The 13,715-nt window shown below is 35.9% G+C and overlaps 1 protein-coding gene across 2 annotated transcripts; it reads left to right on the top strand.

The window, feature by feature from the left end:
• The first annotated feature begins 12,066 nt into the window (after window positions 1-12,066).
• RPL10L (ribosomal protein L10 like) lies at window positions 12,067-12,711 on the top strand. 2 transcript variants are annotated; one of them, XM_054582396.1, is made up of 2 exons: window positions 12,067-12,175; window positions 12,257-12,711. In XM_054582396.1, the coding sequence occupies exons 1-2, from the start codon at window positions 12,067-12,069 to the stop codon at window positions 12,709-12,711; spliced, it is 564 nt and encodes a 187-aa protein (XP_054438371.1). The 2 variants fall into 2 exon arrangements, with proteins under 2 accessions (XP_054438371.1, XP_054438304.1); XM_054582329.1 differs by having other exon boundaries at window positions 12,067-12,711.
• Window positions 12,712-13,715: the final 1,004 nt, after the last annotated feature.

Genomic DNA, 13,715 nt, shown 5'->3' with positions numbered 1-13,715 from the left:
GTCTGGCTGGTTGCATCATTGAAATCCCACCTAACAATTAGCATTAACCATCATACATGGAAGTCCGGTAGCCTTCAGAATGACATTAGTCCCAGCAAACATCTGACTGCAATGTCATGAAGTGAACACTCAAGTGAAGTGAGACCTCATCTGAAACTATCTTGGCAAGATTAGTCAACACCCAGAACCATGACAGATAATACAAATAAGTGATTTTTATTATTTAAAAGCATTAAATTTGGGGTGGCTTATGATGTATTAAAGGATAACCAGAACATAATTTTCTACAGAATCTCTTCATAACACATATCCCCTCTCAATCTTTCTCTGTGTATGTAATATGTATGTATGCTAGATACATACATATAACCCATTTACTTATTAGTTTTAATCTTACAGAAGTTTAATTTTTATGAAGTCACAAGTTTTCCTTTAGAATTTCTGCTCTTTGTGTCCTGTGTCCAGAAGTCTTTACTTCTTCAAGATTGTAAACAAAGTTACATTATCTCTTCTACTAGTATTTTATTCTAATAATTAAATCATTTATCCCTCTGGAATCTATTTTGTTCTAATATATTTGTAAGTATCCAAACTTATTTTTAAAATGACAAAACAACATTTATTGAATAGTTTTATTCCTTCAACTAATTAAAATATAAGCCATGGATTTCGAGACATCTGTATAAACCTATACACTAAAATATTCTCCCTAATCCTTTGTTTCTTAAAATTTTATTATTATTAGTCACTTATTTTATTGTAAAGCTTTGCTACTTCAAACCTTGAAAGAGAAAATTTTAAGTTGGAAACTATAATCTCCATTTTAGTGTGAGTAAAGGATTTGAGGGTAGCCATGTTATAAATATTGTTAGGAGATTTTGAAAACATTGGAACTTCAGAAAGTAAACGTGAAAGAAGAACCACTTAGGAGAGTAAAAATTAAAATGAGTATTAAGAAGAAGAAAGCAGTATCACCTGCTCAGAAATGAAGTAACTTCCAATAAAATAAATGAAACTTCAGATTCAGAGACCTTCCCTTACACATACTCTTTCCAAGGCCTTGTGATGGGCCCCGGCAAGGAGTTCACACATTCTTTTCATATTTGCCTTCATTCACACGCTCCCTGAGGTTGGATTACATTGGAAAGGCTTTGGCAATGTGGCAATCTGGCTAAAAGGGAGTAATCAGAGAGTGCATTTAGTACGGGCTTCGAAGAGTATGTTTACTCGTACGTAGGTCACAGTCACATTGATGCATGGAAGAGTTACTGCTAGTTTGTTCTGGTGTTGAAATTGCTTTCAAGAGTATTCAGGCTACTCCCTGTGCCAACTCATTCAGCACTGTGTTACAAAGATATGTGGTCAAAGAGGAGTATATTTAAATAACTGTGAAAGCAGAATATATCATTTTCAACATGGAAGGACATTTTGGGAAATTTCACATGAAACAAGTAAAAAATACTGACTCTTCATTTGGCAGTGCTTTCAAATTTATTAAATAATTGAGAAGAATTGGTAAAACCTGATTTGTTGTTTTTAAAAAGTAACAAAGATAAATAGCAATGAGAAAAAGTATTCTGTAATAAAGAACCAAATTGTTGCAAAAATTTCAGATCACATCAATAGCTTTAATTAAGCAAAAACTGTAATTGAAATTATAAATAGGCTCTTGGATTGCTTTATAATGTGATTAATAGAGAATCATGAATTGATTGAGCTCATCAGAAAAACAGTGAAGTATCTGGCTGACCTGACATGAAGTGCTGACACCAATGAAGTGAGCATATAACTTGAGAGGAGGAATTAATGGTGCTGGTACCTTGTTTAAGAAATGGCTCTCTAGGAGAAAAAAAAAAAAACTAAATTAAAAAAAGACCTGATTTTTAGTTTTTGTCAATGGTATAAATTACTCCCAACATGGCCAACTCAATCTACCAATATGATGTCACTGAACTCAAATTTGGGAAGAGATATAGACAATCCGCTCTTATGAGTACAAGTGGATAAGTGGTTTCCATCCCTCCCATCACTGTATGATAACATGGATATAAATTATAAACTGGTTCACCAGTATTGTCCATTAATATTTGAGTAGTCAATATCCAAAGAAAACTGAAATTCTTTGAAATATTATAGTTCATATATGAAAAAGGTTTTTTCTTGATTTGACAACAATCCTAAAGATATACATGGCATTGATGATATTCAGTTGTGAGATTGAAGGGAACTTTTATATGTTATCAATATAAATTTCAGCAATCTTACTGGAGGAGTTTGAACTGAGTTTATGTTCTTAATAAAAGTATTAGAAAATGATGGTTAAACAGAGAGGAGATAAAAAATATATAGCCATATATAAGTCGCAACACCATCAGAGTCCTAGAGGAGAACATTGGCAGGAAACTCTCAGATATCCCACGCAGCAAATTTTTCACTGATATGTCTCCTAAAGCAAAGGATGTAAAGGAAAGAATAAACAAGTGGGACCTCATCAAAATAAGAAGCTTCTGCATGGCAAAAGAAAACATCAGCAAAATGAAAAGGGAGCCAACCGTATGGGAAAATATATTCGCTAATCATACATCAGATAGAGGTTTGGTCTCCCAGATATATAAAGAACTCACTCGACTCCACTCCAAGAAGACAAACGATCCAATCAAAAAATGGGCAAAGGACCTGGACAGATGCTTTTCCAAGGAGGAGATACAGAGGGCCCAGAGGCATTTGAAAGGATGTTCAGCATCACTAGCTATCAGAGAAATGCAGATCAAAACCACCATGAGGTACCACCTCACACCGGTCAGAATGGCCATCATAAACAGATCCACAAACAACAGGTGCTGGCGAGGCTGTGGAGAAAGGGGGAACCCTAGTCCACTGTTGGTGGGAATGCAGACTGGTGCAGCCACTGTGGAAGGCGGTGTGGAGTTTCCTCGAAAAGCTGAAAATGGAACTGCCTTTTGATCCAGCGATTCCCCTGCTGGGACTATACCCTGAGAACACCAAAACGCCAATACAAAAGAACCTATGCACCCCAATGTTCATAGCAGCACAATTTACAATAGCCAAGTGTTGGAAACAACCTAAGTGTCCATCAGTAGATGATTGGATCAAAAAATGATGGTACATATACACAATAGAATACTACGCAGCAGGAAGGAAAAAAGAACTACTACACTTCGTGACAGCATGGATGGAACTAGAGAGCATCATGCTAAGCGAAATAAGCCAGGGGGCGAAAGACAAATACCATATGATCTCACCTATAAGTGGAACCTAACCAACAATGCAAAGATGCAAGGAAAATATGACCAGCAACACTGAAAGGAAAAGAAATCAACAGGGACAAGAGGGAAGGAGGGAGGGGTGGGCAGGGAAAGGGAAGGGAAGGGGAAAGTCAAGGAACATATAGCAAGGACTCATGGACAAAACCAAAGGGCAAGAGCTGAGGGAGGGAAGGAGGGAGGGAGCAAGGGAAAGTGGTCGGCGGCGGGGGCGGGTGGGGGGGAGGCAGAGACAAATGTATTTAAAAATAAATAAAGAAAGAAAGAAAAAAAAAAGCCAAAGTGGGGAAGGACTGAGGGAAGGAGGTGGGGGAGGGGGGCAGGGGAAAGTGGTGAGGGGAAGGTGGAGACAAACGTATTTGAACAAAAAAATAAAAAAAAAAGTAAATGAAAAGAAAAAAAAATATATAGCCATAGATAAAAGATTTTAAAAGTAGATCAGGCAATTAATGGATGTATATTATTTTTTAATAAGCTGTAAGTTTTATTTAATAGCTATTTATTTTATTTTCTTATTCTAAATAAATATTTGCTTTGTCTCTAATTTTATATTCATCGTTGTTTTTCTTTTTTTAAAACTTCAGAGGTGTACTTGTTTCATACCCTACAGACCCTGGATCTTATAGCCAGCTTAACTTTTGGATGCTAATGATTCCAACCCCTAATGGTAAATTTTGAAGGAGAAAAGATTTTAGAAAAAGTGTTCACCAATGAGCTAAGCTTTCTTTAATATCTATCACTTATCAAATTTTATTTTTGGGTGAGTCACTTAGTGTTCTGCATATTACTTCTTCATTTTAGAAATCAGATTAACTTTTTTTTGTATGCTTTCCAAAAAAATTATTTGGGGGAATTTAGTAAATATTCTTATAAAGAGATACATGTCATCCCTGAGCCTAGGTGCACTATTACTTTACATTAATGAGATATGTTACAACATTATGCTGAACTTAACACAGTGATCCCCAAAACTTACTGAATTTCCAGAAAGAACTTAGTAATACGGTTATGTTAAAAATGACCTATTTAAATAAGTTTGTTAAGACACAAGATTTCTTTTTATCAAAATGCATTAAAAAATGTGGTTACTCTACCTCATTCCATAAAGGATATAAGGTGGCTTTCAAGTTAGATGGTGAGGAAACTAAAGCATTAGGATATGCTATGCTCCAAAATATCTTTAAATTGTCTTTAGAATCATTTAAAAATATTTTGTTCAATGTCAAGGGGAAATAAGAAAAAAAGTATCTTCCAGATTTAATTAGAATTTTACAAATTTCCTTACTGCCCAGTAAAAAATTAAGAATTATTACTTCTTTGTAATCAAGATTTTCACCAAAATTTGCATGCCAACTGCTTATTTTGCTCATTTTAATTCATGCCATGGCTTGCATCATATTTTTTTATGCTGGTCATTGGCATTATATGTGGCTAATATGCATTATTATGTGGCTTAAGTGACTGAAGGGAAGCCTCACTCTAAAATATTATTTACTTTGTCAGAAGTAGCAAGCCTTTATGTATGAACAATTTGCTCCTGGATGTTGACCTCAATTAAGTCAGTACGTTCAAGCTGCTTTAACTAAAGCTCTATGGCACTAGCTCTTGAATATAAGAATAGAACAATAAAATAGGCAAGTAGAAAGTAAATCTGCCCATATATGGATCTATAATTTAGCATATAACAAAATACATTTTTCTATTATTAAAATAATATTAAGAACATTTATTCTTACAGAAAAGGCTTACATAAAAGAAAAATCAACTTATAAAATGACATGTATAATGTTATTACAGGGAAACATACCCAAATCTTAAAAGCCTAGATCTTTATATTTTTGTTATGGATATTGGTAATTCTTCAACAAATAAGCATTATACTTAAGCATAAAAGATAATGACCTTTAGGACTGTCTTTACTTGTTGTTAGCATATGTTTTAACTCTTCTAGGAACCATAAACTAGATTTACATTATCCTCTCTGTGTCAGTGCCTCATCACTTATACGTTGTTTATTAGGTTTGGTGGGGTGACAGAGGAAATTGTACAGAGAGTTTGAACCAACTACAAAGTTAGAAGTTACAGTCCCCGAGACTGGCCTCATTTCTGACACCAATTGCAAATTTGGGGGATTCCCGAAACCACCTTCAGGTTTAATAATTTACTGAAAGAACTTAAAGAACTCACAGAAGGCAACTATGCTCGTAGTTATAGTTTATTGAAGGGAAGAAGACATTTAAATCAGACATATGTAGAACCTAGGAGAAGTATCTAATACAGAGCTACTATCATCCTCTCCCCTATTGAGTCAGGTTGCATTAATTTTCTAATACTGATTTCTGACAATATGTATGGAGTCTTGCCAACCAAGAAAACTTGCCCAAGCACCAGTGTTCAAAATTTTTATTGGGACTTCATTATGCAACTATGAGAGCTTGACTGATTATACATGTGGTTAACATAAGCCTCCAGGTCAAATGATGCCACTGACCCAAAAACCTATATCACATTTTTGGGTTTTCCAGAATGGTCATCCCTTATGCTAAATCACATTGTTAGACTATCCAGTATCACCAAATTCCCTAGGCAGAGGAAAGGCACTAGTGATTACTCACAAAATATTTGAGCAAGGTCAAATTCTTTACATGGTGACTAAGCAGATCAATAATGTAGTGGTTTACCATGTGTCTCAAACAGTATGTCATGTTGTCTCTGATCTAGTCCTTAGTATTTGCTGCCATAGGTGGGGAAAAATGCAAATGGATTAAAATGTTTGACAAGTAAGGCAAAGATTTTTTAAACATGTCTTCCGAAGTCATATAAGTACAGAAAGCATTTTGACAGTTTCCAGAGGGGAGGAAGTATGGGCAGAATGGGGGAAAAGGGTGAAAGGATTAAGTACAGACTGGTAGTTAGAGAATAGACATAGGGATATTAAAGTCCAGCATAAGGGATATAGTTAATAATATTGTAATAACTATGTGTGGTGTCATGTGGGTACTAAATTTACTGGGGTGATCACTTTGTAAGTTATATATATATGTCAAATCTCTGAGTTGTACACCTGAAACTAATATAATGTTGTACATCAACTATAATTAAAAAATAAAAAAGAATATTAAAAAATAAGCTGTAAAATGATGTTCTCAACTTCCTTTTTTCTGTCTGTAAAAGAGATATAATTATAGGTCAGTCTTCATGCAGTTATGAAAATATTAATTGAAATAACAAAATGGATATATTTTGTATATGATAAAACAGAAAAACTTCCAAAGTCATGCTTTATCATTTGGAATACTTCTTTCATAATTAAAGAACCCTCACATCTAATCACTAACACTGATTGTTCACTTACTTAAAGAAAAAAACTCTGTTCAGTGGATAAAGAGGTCATCTATTAAACATGTAATATTCATTTAACCTGAAATGGTTAAATTATATCCTATTACAATAGGATATAATGACATAAGTGATTAAATAATCTCAATAGTTAATTATTTATCCCATGCATGTTTATAAACATAGTAAGCCACACACACTTCCTACTATTGGCAAGAAAAAATAACATTTCCATCATTTTGCTTTTTTAAAAAATAAGCAGGGTTTTTGGTCTAAAAGCAGGAAGTACATGCATTCACTATGCGGGAGGGAGGACAAGCTTCATACACAGCACCCTAACCCCAGATCATTGTTTCTTGAATTTTCCTATTGGATTAACCTCTTTTAAAAGAGAAGGTCTTTTATTTTATTTTTATTTATTTTTTTTAAAGGGTAAACTTTTTTATGTTTTTAATTTTTTTGAACATTTAAAAAAATTTTAAATCATGTTTATTCTATTACAGTTGTTTCAGTTTTTCCCCTTTGCCCTCCTCCACCCATCCCACCCCGCCCCCCTCTCCCACAGTCCATTCCCACTCTGTTGTCCATGTCCATGGGATCATTCATACATATTCTTTGTCTAGTCCCTTTCCCTTCTTTCCACCATTGTCCTCCTTCCCCATCCCTTTTGGTCACTTTCAGTCTGCTCCATGTTTTCATACCTGTGGTTTATTTTGTTCGTTAGTTTATTTGTTGAATAGATTCCACTGATAGGTGAGATCATTTGGTATTTGTCTTTTCTTTGTGTTGATTCAAGTCATCTTTAATATGGCTTTAATTATTATGCTTTATTATATCATGTTTATTACTATATAAATTATATATTTGTTAAGGCTTTACTTAAATATTTAAAACTACATATTAATTACCATATAAAATTGACTAAGGACATAAATTTTTACAAATATGAAACCTTAACAAGTAAAAATTTACAAACTAATATCAATCAAATTCTGATAAGCATAACATGCATTACTTCTACCTGATTTAATCTTCACCTATTTTTTTCCAATTATCAGTTGGAACATTTGGAACAATTTTTTACATTGGAACAATGGAAAATATTTGGAAAAATATGGAACATTGGAAAATAACTCATTTCAGGGTAAGTTACTATGCTACCAAAGCACATAGAGAAGTAGTATGTACTCAGTTCCTATGTCCAAAAAAGAAAATAAAGGCCCAAAGAAAGAATAATCAAAATGTATTAAATATCAGTCAGAAAAGTAATTAGGCCTCTGGGACTAAACAGTTAAAATCATCTGACTATATTTTATTTGAATAATGTGCATTTGTCAAATAGATAAGGGAACTATTACGAATAAAGTAAGTAAAAGACAGGCATCATGACCACCCATCAGTCATGACAATAGGTACTATTAGCTGACTCAAGAAAAGGCCAACCATAACTATGACTCTTTTATATTCACTACTCAACTCTAGGAAAACATAGTCAAGTTGCTCATCTGGACTCTCAAACATATTAAGATTACAGCTCCCAGTGCGAAGCTGCTAAGAAACACTAATGAAAATGACTGTTCATCATCAGTGGAGGCATTACACCTCATTGAGAGCCCAAATGGGGATATGATCTCTGAATCACAGTATATTGTCAAACAACAAGTGATGGAAGGCTGCATAATGACTCAGTGATCAACAATGCAGATAGTTCCAGCAGCAGGAGAGAAAATGCAGGGTGCACATCAGTCAATATATTAAACTCCAGGACATATTATTCTTTGAAAACAAATTCAGGTTTAGTTCTTTGTGAAATGGTTGAAATGTGGTGTCAAAAGAAAGGCAGCGCTGCCCTGATCTGACACACAAAACTTCTTTTCTAGTCTTTGCATGGAGGCAGGTGATACTGGGAATTTGACTGTATTTCTAACACTGTCCAGTGCTAAGTACTGTACTTTAAGACTGCCTTGATGCATACCTAATTAATAAGTGCAGAACAGTGCAGACTTCTTACAAAGGGGCTGTGGATTAGGAAGGAGAAACGATGGAGGAAAGACTTTACAGTCAAAGTTGAAATCTCAGGTCTAAATATGTTCAACTGTCTGCTTTTTAAGGGCTCCTACCAAATCATCTCTCCCTACCCATCCTCAAATTTATTATTTCAGGTTATATATTAGTAGCTTTAGCCAAGTTTGTTTTTCCTATTTTTTTTTTTTTTTGGTAGGCACAGCTAAATGATAACATGCTGGGGCTAGCAAATACTGATTCATAAAAGCCAACTATATGCATCAGTCCCCACCTTCATGTTCATTAATATCACAATAGTGGCTGAAATTGATAATGGAGTATTTACACCACAGAAGTCACCAAACTCTACAAGTCAGGGGTCCCTCACCCCACTCCCCAAAAGTAGATTGTTAAAAATCTACCAACGCACCACTCTACCTCAGTAGTGCTGTGTTGTATTCATCCAAATACTTATTGTGCTATGGGGCACACAATTTTCCAAAAACAGAGGATGAAACAGTGACCCAGAGATAGTCTTTGTTCTCAGAGCTTTAAGTCTTACATAGTTGTCATGCCTCTTTCTTACCTTGTTTCTTACCTTCACTTACATATATCCTACTCATTCTTTAAAACATCTCTATTTTATACAAAACCAGTGTCTTCCTTTGCTGAACTTTTATTGCATTTATCAAAGTAATAAATTTAGCAAATAAGAAAAATCAAAATTATTTCCCATGTATAGTCTTCTCAATAACATTTCAGGCTACTTCAAAGTAGATGAGTTTTATAGTTTTTGCAAGGTTTGATTAGCATGATGTACATCGGGGGTGTCTGGAGTTGGAACATAGGCAAATAGTCAAAATTTTGAAAATGATTGAGGGAAATGCTTTTCTTTAACATTTTAAATAGAATGGTATGGCTCATGCATTTTCCAAAGGCTCCTTTCTAATATTTGTATGGCTAAGGAAGGAAGTATAAGTGAAAAATCCCAGTCTGACTCTCCCTTTTTTTTTCTTACTCTTTGACTCTATCCTGAAACTATGGGAGGATCCCCATGTAGAAGTGTGGTAGGGTTACCAAACTTCCCATTTTGCCCAGAAATGACGGCTTCTGGAGGATACAAGACTTCCAGGTACAAAATGGATACAGTCCCAGGCAAATCATGATTGGTCGTTCCATGGATTAAGGAAAGAGGATTATGCAAGCAGATCCTGATAGGGATATAGCATCTACCAATGAGAGAATTCTAGAGATTTTGAAACCAAAAGCATGGACTAGACAGGTGGGAATGAGTGCATCGTAGCACATGAACTTTGGTTTAGTGTCTTCCTTTGACTTCACAGACTCCTCTTCCCCAAAACTATGATAGATTCTGGGCATGTAGTAGTAGAAAAAGACATAAACATCTTTATAAAGTAAAGTATACTAAAAGCATGTTCAAGTTATCCTAACTTCTTTTCCTTTTTAAAATTTTATTTATTTATTTATTTGAGAGAGAGAGAGAGAGAGAGAGAGAGAGAGAGAGAGAAACAATGATTTGTTGTTCCACTTACTGATACATTGGCTGATTCTTTTATGTGCCCCAACCTGGGGTTGAACCTGTAACTTTGGAGTATTTGGAAGTTACTCTAACCAATTTAGCTACTCAGCCAGAGCCTCATTTCTTTAGTGTTGCAAAGCATTCCTTTGTGAATCCATTTTTTGATCTATTCCAGTCTATTGACCACATTATACATTATGAGAGGATAAAACCTTTGTAACCCTCTCTAATAATATGGAATCAAAGATCAGAATCCCTAACTTGGTAAATGGGCCCTGTGTGCTTTGCAAGCTATCCTCCCTTACACAATGTGGGCTCACATTATTCCACTCACCCCCTCACCCATAGTTACATTGGCCTTTAGTTTCTTAAATGGTCCATGTTCTTGCCCGCTTCAGGATCTTTCATATGCCAGGCCCCATGTGCCTCATCCACAATGTATTCTAGAATCTCTAAAGTTTTCCTTGTTCATTCCTCAGTCTAAATCAGGGTCTCATCCCAGGCTCTAAGGGCTCACTCTGCCTCTCCTTTTGGCACATTTTGTACTTTGTACAAAATATGGTGACATTATTGGAATACCATCTAAATCCCTTCCCAGACTTTTAAACTCAGTGAGGCCACCGCAACATTATTTGCTGCTTTATCTTCATATTCATGCCTACATAGTAAATAGAAACTATTTGAGGAAAATAGGAAGGCAAGAATGAAGGAAAGATGGAGAAGTAAGCAACTACTATGTCAGGTGGAAAAGTTCTCTACCTTGGCAGTTTTAATATTTCTACTATAATATGGGTATTTTGTAATGCCCTACTCACTTAGAGTAGAGGAGCTAATTTGTTGCAACTTATTTGTTTCCTTGTTATAAGAGAGCATTGGAAGAATATAATCACATTGAAAGGATTTTGTTCCATGATGTCATGGATTCCTGAAATAGCAGGAAAGAATTAAAAAATCTTGAAAAACCTAAACAGGGACTGTAGACTATTGGTAATGCTTTTTATCATTTGTTTCCCTCCTTTCTCACACTCTGATTCTAATCATAAATTTTTATAGCATTTAAGAGGAAAAAAGTTATTAAACTCATTCTCAGTAAGGTATAAGGTTAATAAAACATCTTTACTTTTACATAGTTCCCAGCAGCTAAAACATTTGAAAATGTAAATAGCCTTAAGTTGAAATTTCAATTGGTATCTCAATTTTTGGGATGCCACTTTGATAATAAAATCATTCCATAGGCCAAATACATAAAACAACCAAAGTTTCGTGTTTCCAAAGCCATTATCAAGCAAAAGGCGTAACAGATATCTTCTATCTCTGTAACTGCTCCCTGCCCGTCTCTTCCCGAGCCTTATCAGAGAACTCATGCCAAGAAACCACTTCCCCCGGGGGAAGGTGACCACATACTCTGAGAAACAGCAATCAATATCCAAATGTTGATGGGAGAAACGAACTCTGGAAAATATAGTATTTAATTATATTATTTAGACAAACTAGGGACAGTATACTAACTGGCTGGAGAGACCTTTCTTACTTAATCTCTAGGAAAATGTCTTTATGCTTGAGACAAAGCCTAGGGCAAAGGTTCCACACCCACGAGAGACGCCAAGAAAGAAATGGCTTCTCAAGCCACCATTGTGCTTGGCTCAGTTCCTTAGCTGGCAACCCAAGGCTGAATATACCAAGCTGTCTTTTCGTTTAGCTCAAGCGCCAAGCCACGCCGACAAGGAGGTGTAGAGTGTCACGGCTTCAATGGTGGGGATGTCGTAAAAAAAGCGTCTTCGCCTCACGTCAGGACTCTATGGTTCCTGTGTGGGTAGATGGGCAGTACATATAAGGCGCATGCGCAGTGCGGAGCGAGCGCCCCTTCGTCACGCCTCTGCAACCGTTACTGATTTCGCCATGGGCCGCCGTCCTGCTCGCTGTTACCGGTACTGCAAGAACAAGCCGTATCCAAAGTCTCGCTTCTGCCGAGGTGTCCCTGATTCCAAGATCCGCATCTTTGACCTGGGTCGGAAAAAGGCAAAAGTGGATGAGTTCCCGCTTTGTGGCCACATGGTATCTGATGAATATGAGCAGCTGTCCTCTGAAGCCCTGGAGGCCGCGCGAATTTGTGCCAACAAATATATGGTGAAAAGTTGTGGAAAAGATGGCTTTCACATCCGAGTGCGGCTCCATCCCTTCCATGTCATCCGCATCAACAAGATGTTGTCCTGCGCTGGGGCTGACAGGCTCCAGACAGGTATGCGAGGTGCCTTTGGAAAGCCTCAGGGTACCGTCGCCCGAGTCCACATTGGCCAAGTCATCATGTCCATCCGCACCAAGGTTCAGAACAAGGAACATGTGATTGAAGCCTTGCGCAGGGCCAAGTTCAAGTTCCCTGGCCGCCAGAAGATCCATATCTCCAAGAAGTGGGGCTTTACCAAGTTTAATGCCAATGAATTTGAAAACAAAGTAGCTGAGAAGATCCTCATCCCGGATGGTTGTGGAGTCAAATACGTCCCGAATCGTGGTCCTCTGGACAAGTGGCGAGCTCTGCACTCCTGAGGTCTTCGAAAGCACATCCTCCTCTGGCCATGCTGGTCCGTCTGACTTAGGCTCATCAATAAAATTTACTGGAAAAATACTTATTTTCAGTATTTTAAATATTTTTATAATATTTTAGAGTATAGATTACTAGAGAAATAATTTTTATATTCATACCAGAAAGGGTTTTAATGGAAAATGATGCTTTCAAGTGAGAATGAAACAATTTATATGAAATTTATAGGAAAAACTATCCTAACCCAGACAGTTTTAACTTGGAAGAGTCTGGGCAAATATGCCAAAAGTTTTGTTTGTAGCGAAGTCATCATTATGCAGCTATTATAGCCTTGAATAAAAAATAGCTAGAAAAAAGTCCAAATTTATAGAGGAAAAACTTTATTTCTAGAAAGTAAACAGTAGGGATGAAAATAAGGGTAGGCTTTAGAAATATTTCAGCTATAATGTCTTTGAAACTTAAAAAGTCTATCCTTAAACTTGTTGCTCAAGTTTTCCTTACAAATTTCTGTACCTTGTTTTTAGAATTACCTATCACCTTCATTTACCAGTATTAGGACATTTGAGTATCACTGCAAAACGTCTCCCCAGACAAGCTTTACATTGTCTCACACTCAGGACACAACAGTCCAATTTTTCTTAACAAAAAGGTTATAGGTTGACAACAGAGTTCAGACTGCTTGAATCTGAGTTCCAGTTTAACCAGCAAAAAAGAGAAAATGACAGTAAATCAGTTATCTGTTCTCTAAGATGACTACATTAAGCTTGCAATCTGTAGGTGCTTGCCTTACATTAGTTAGAGTGATCACATAGGTGTGTTATTTTATTTTAGAAACTACATAAATTAAAATTATAGGTCTCTACAAAATTTAAAAATTCCAGTTAAGTTAGTCTTCAAATCTCAATCCTGCAAAGTGGGATTTTCTTAAATTAACCTCTTATTGTCCAAATCAATACATTGAATGAAAGCAAAAAAAGGAGCACTAAACAGTGTAGAAAACATGCCTTTA

This window comes from Pteronotus mesoamericanus, unplaced genomic scaffold (genome assembly GCF_021234165.1).
Source record: "Pteronotus mesoamericanus isolate MK-2021 breed Mesoamerican mustached bat unplaced genomic scaffold, CSHL_Meso_final contig_100, whole genome shotgun sequence".
NCBI lineage: Eukaryota > Metazoa > Chordata > Mammalia > Chiroptera > Mormoopidae > Pteronotus > Pteronotus mesoamericanus.
The sequence above is the reverse complement of the archived record's forward strand: the minus strand, read 5'-3'. Positions and strand labels throughout refer to the sequence as shown.

Bases quoted from the DNA above. Each gene is read 5' to 3' on its own strand.
- RPL10L (XM_054582329.1), top strand. From the start codon at position 12,067: ATGGGCCGCCGTCCTGCTCGCTGTTACCGGTACTGCAAGAACAAGCCG.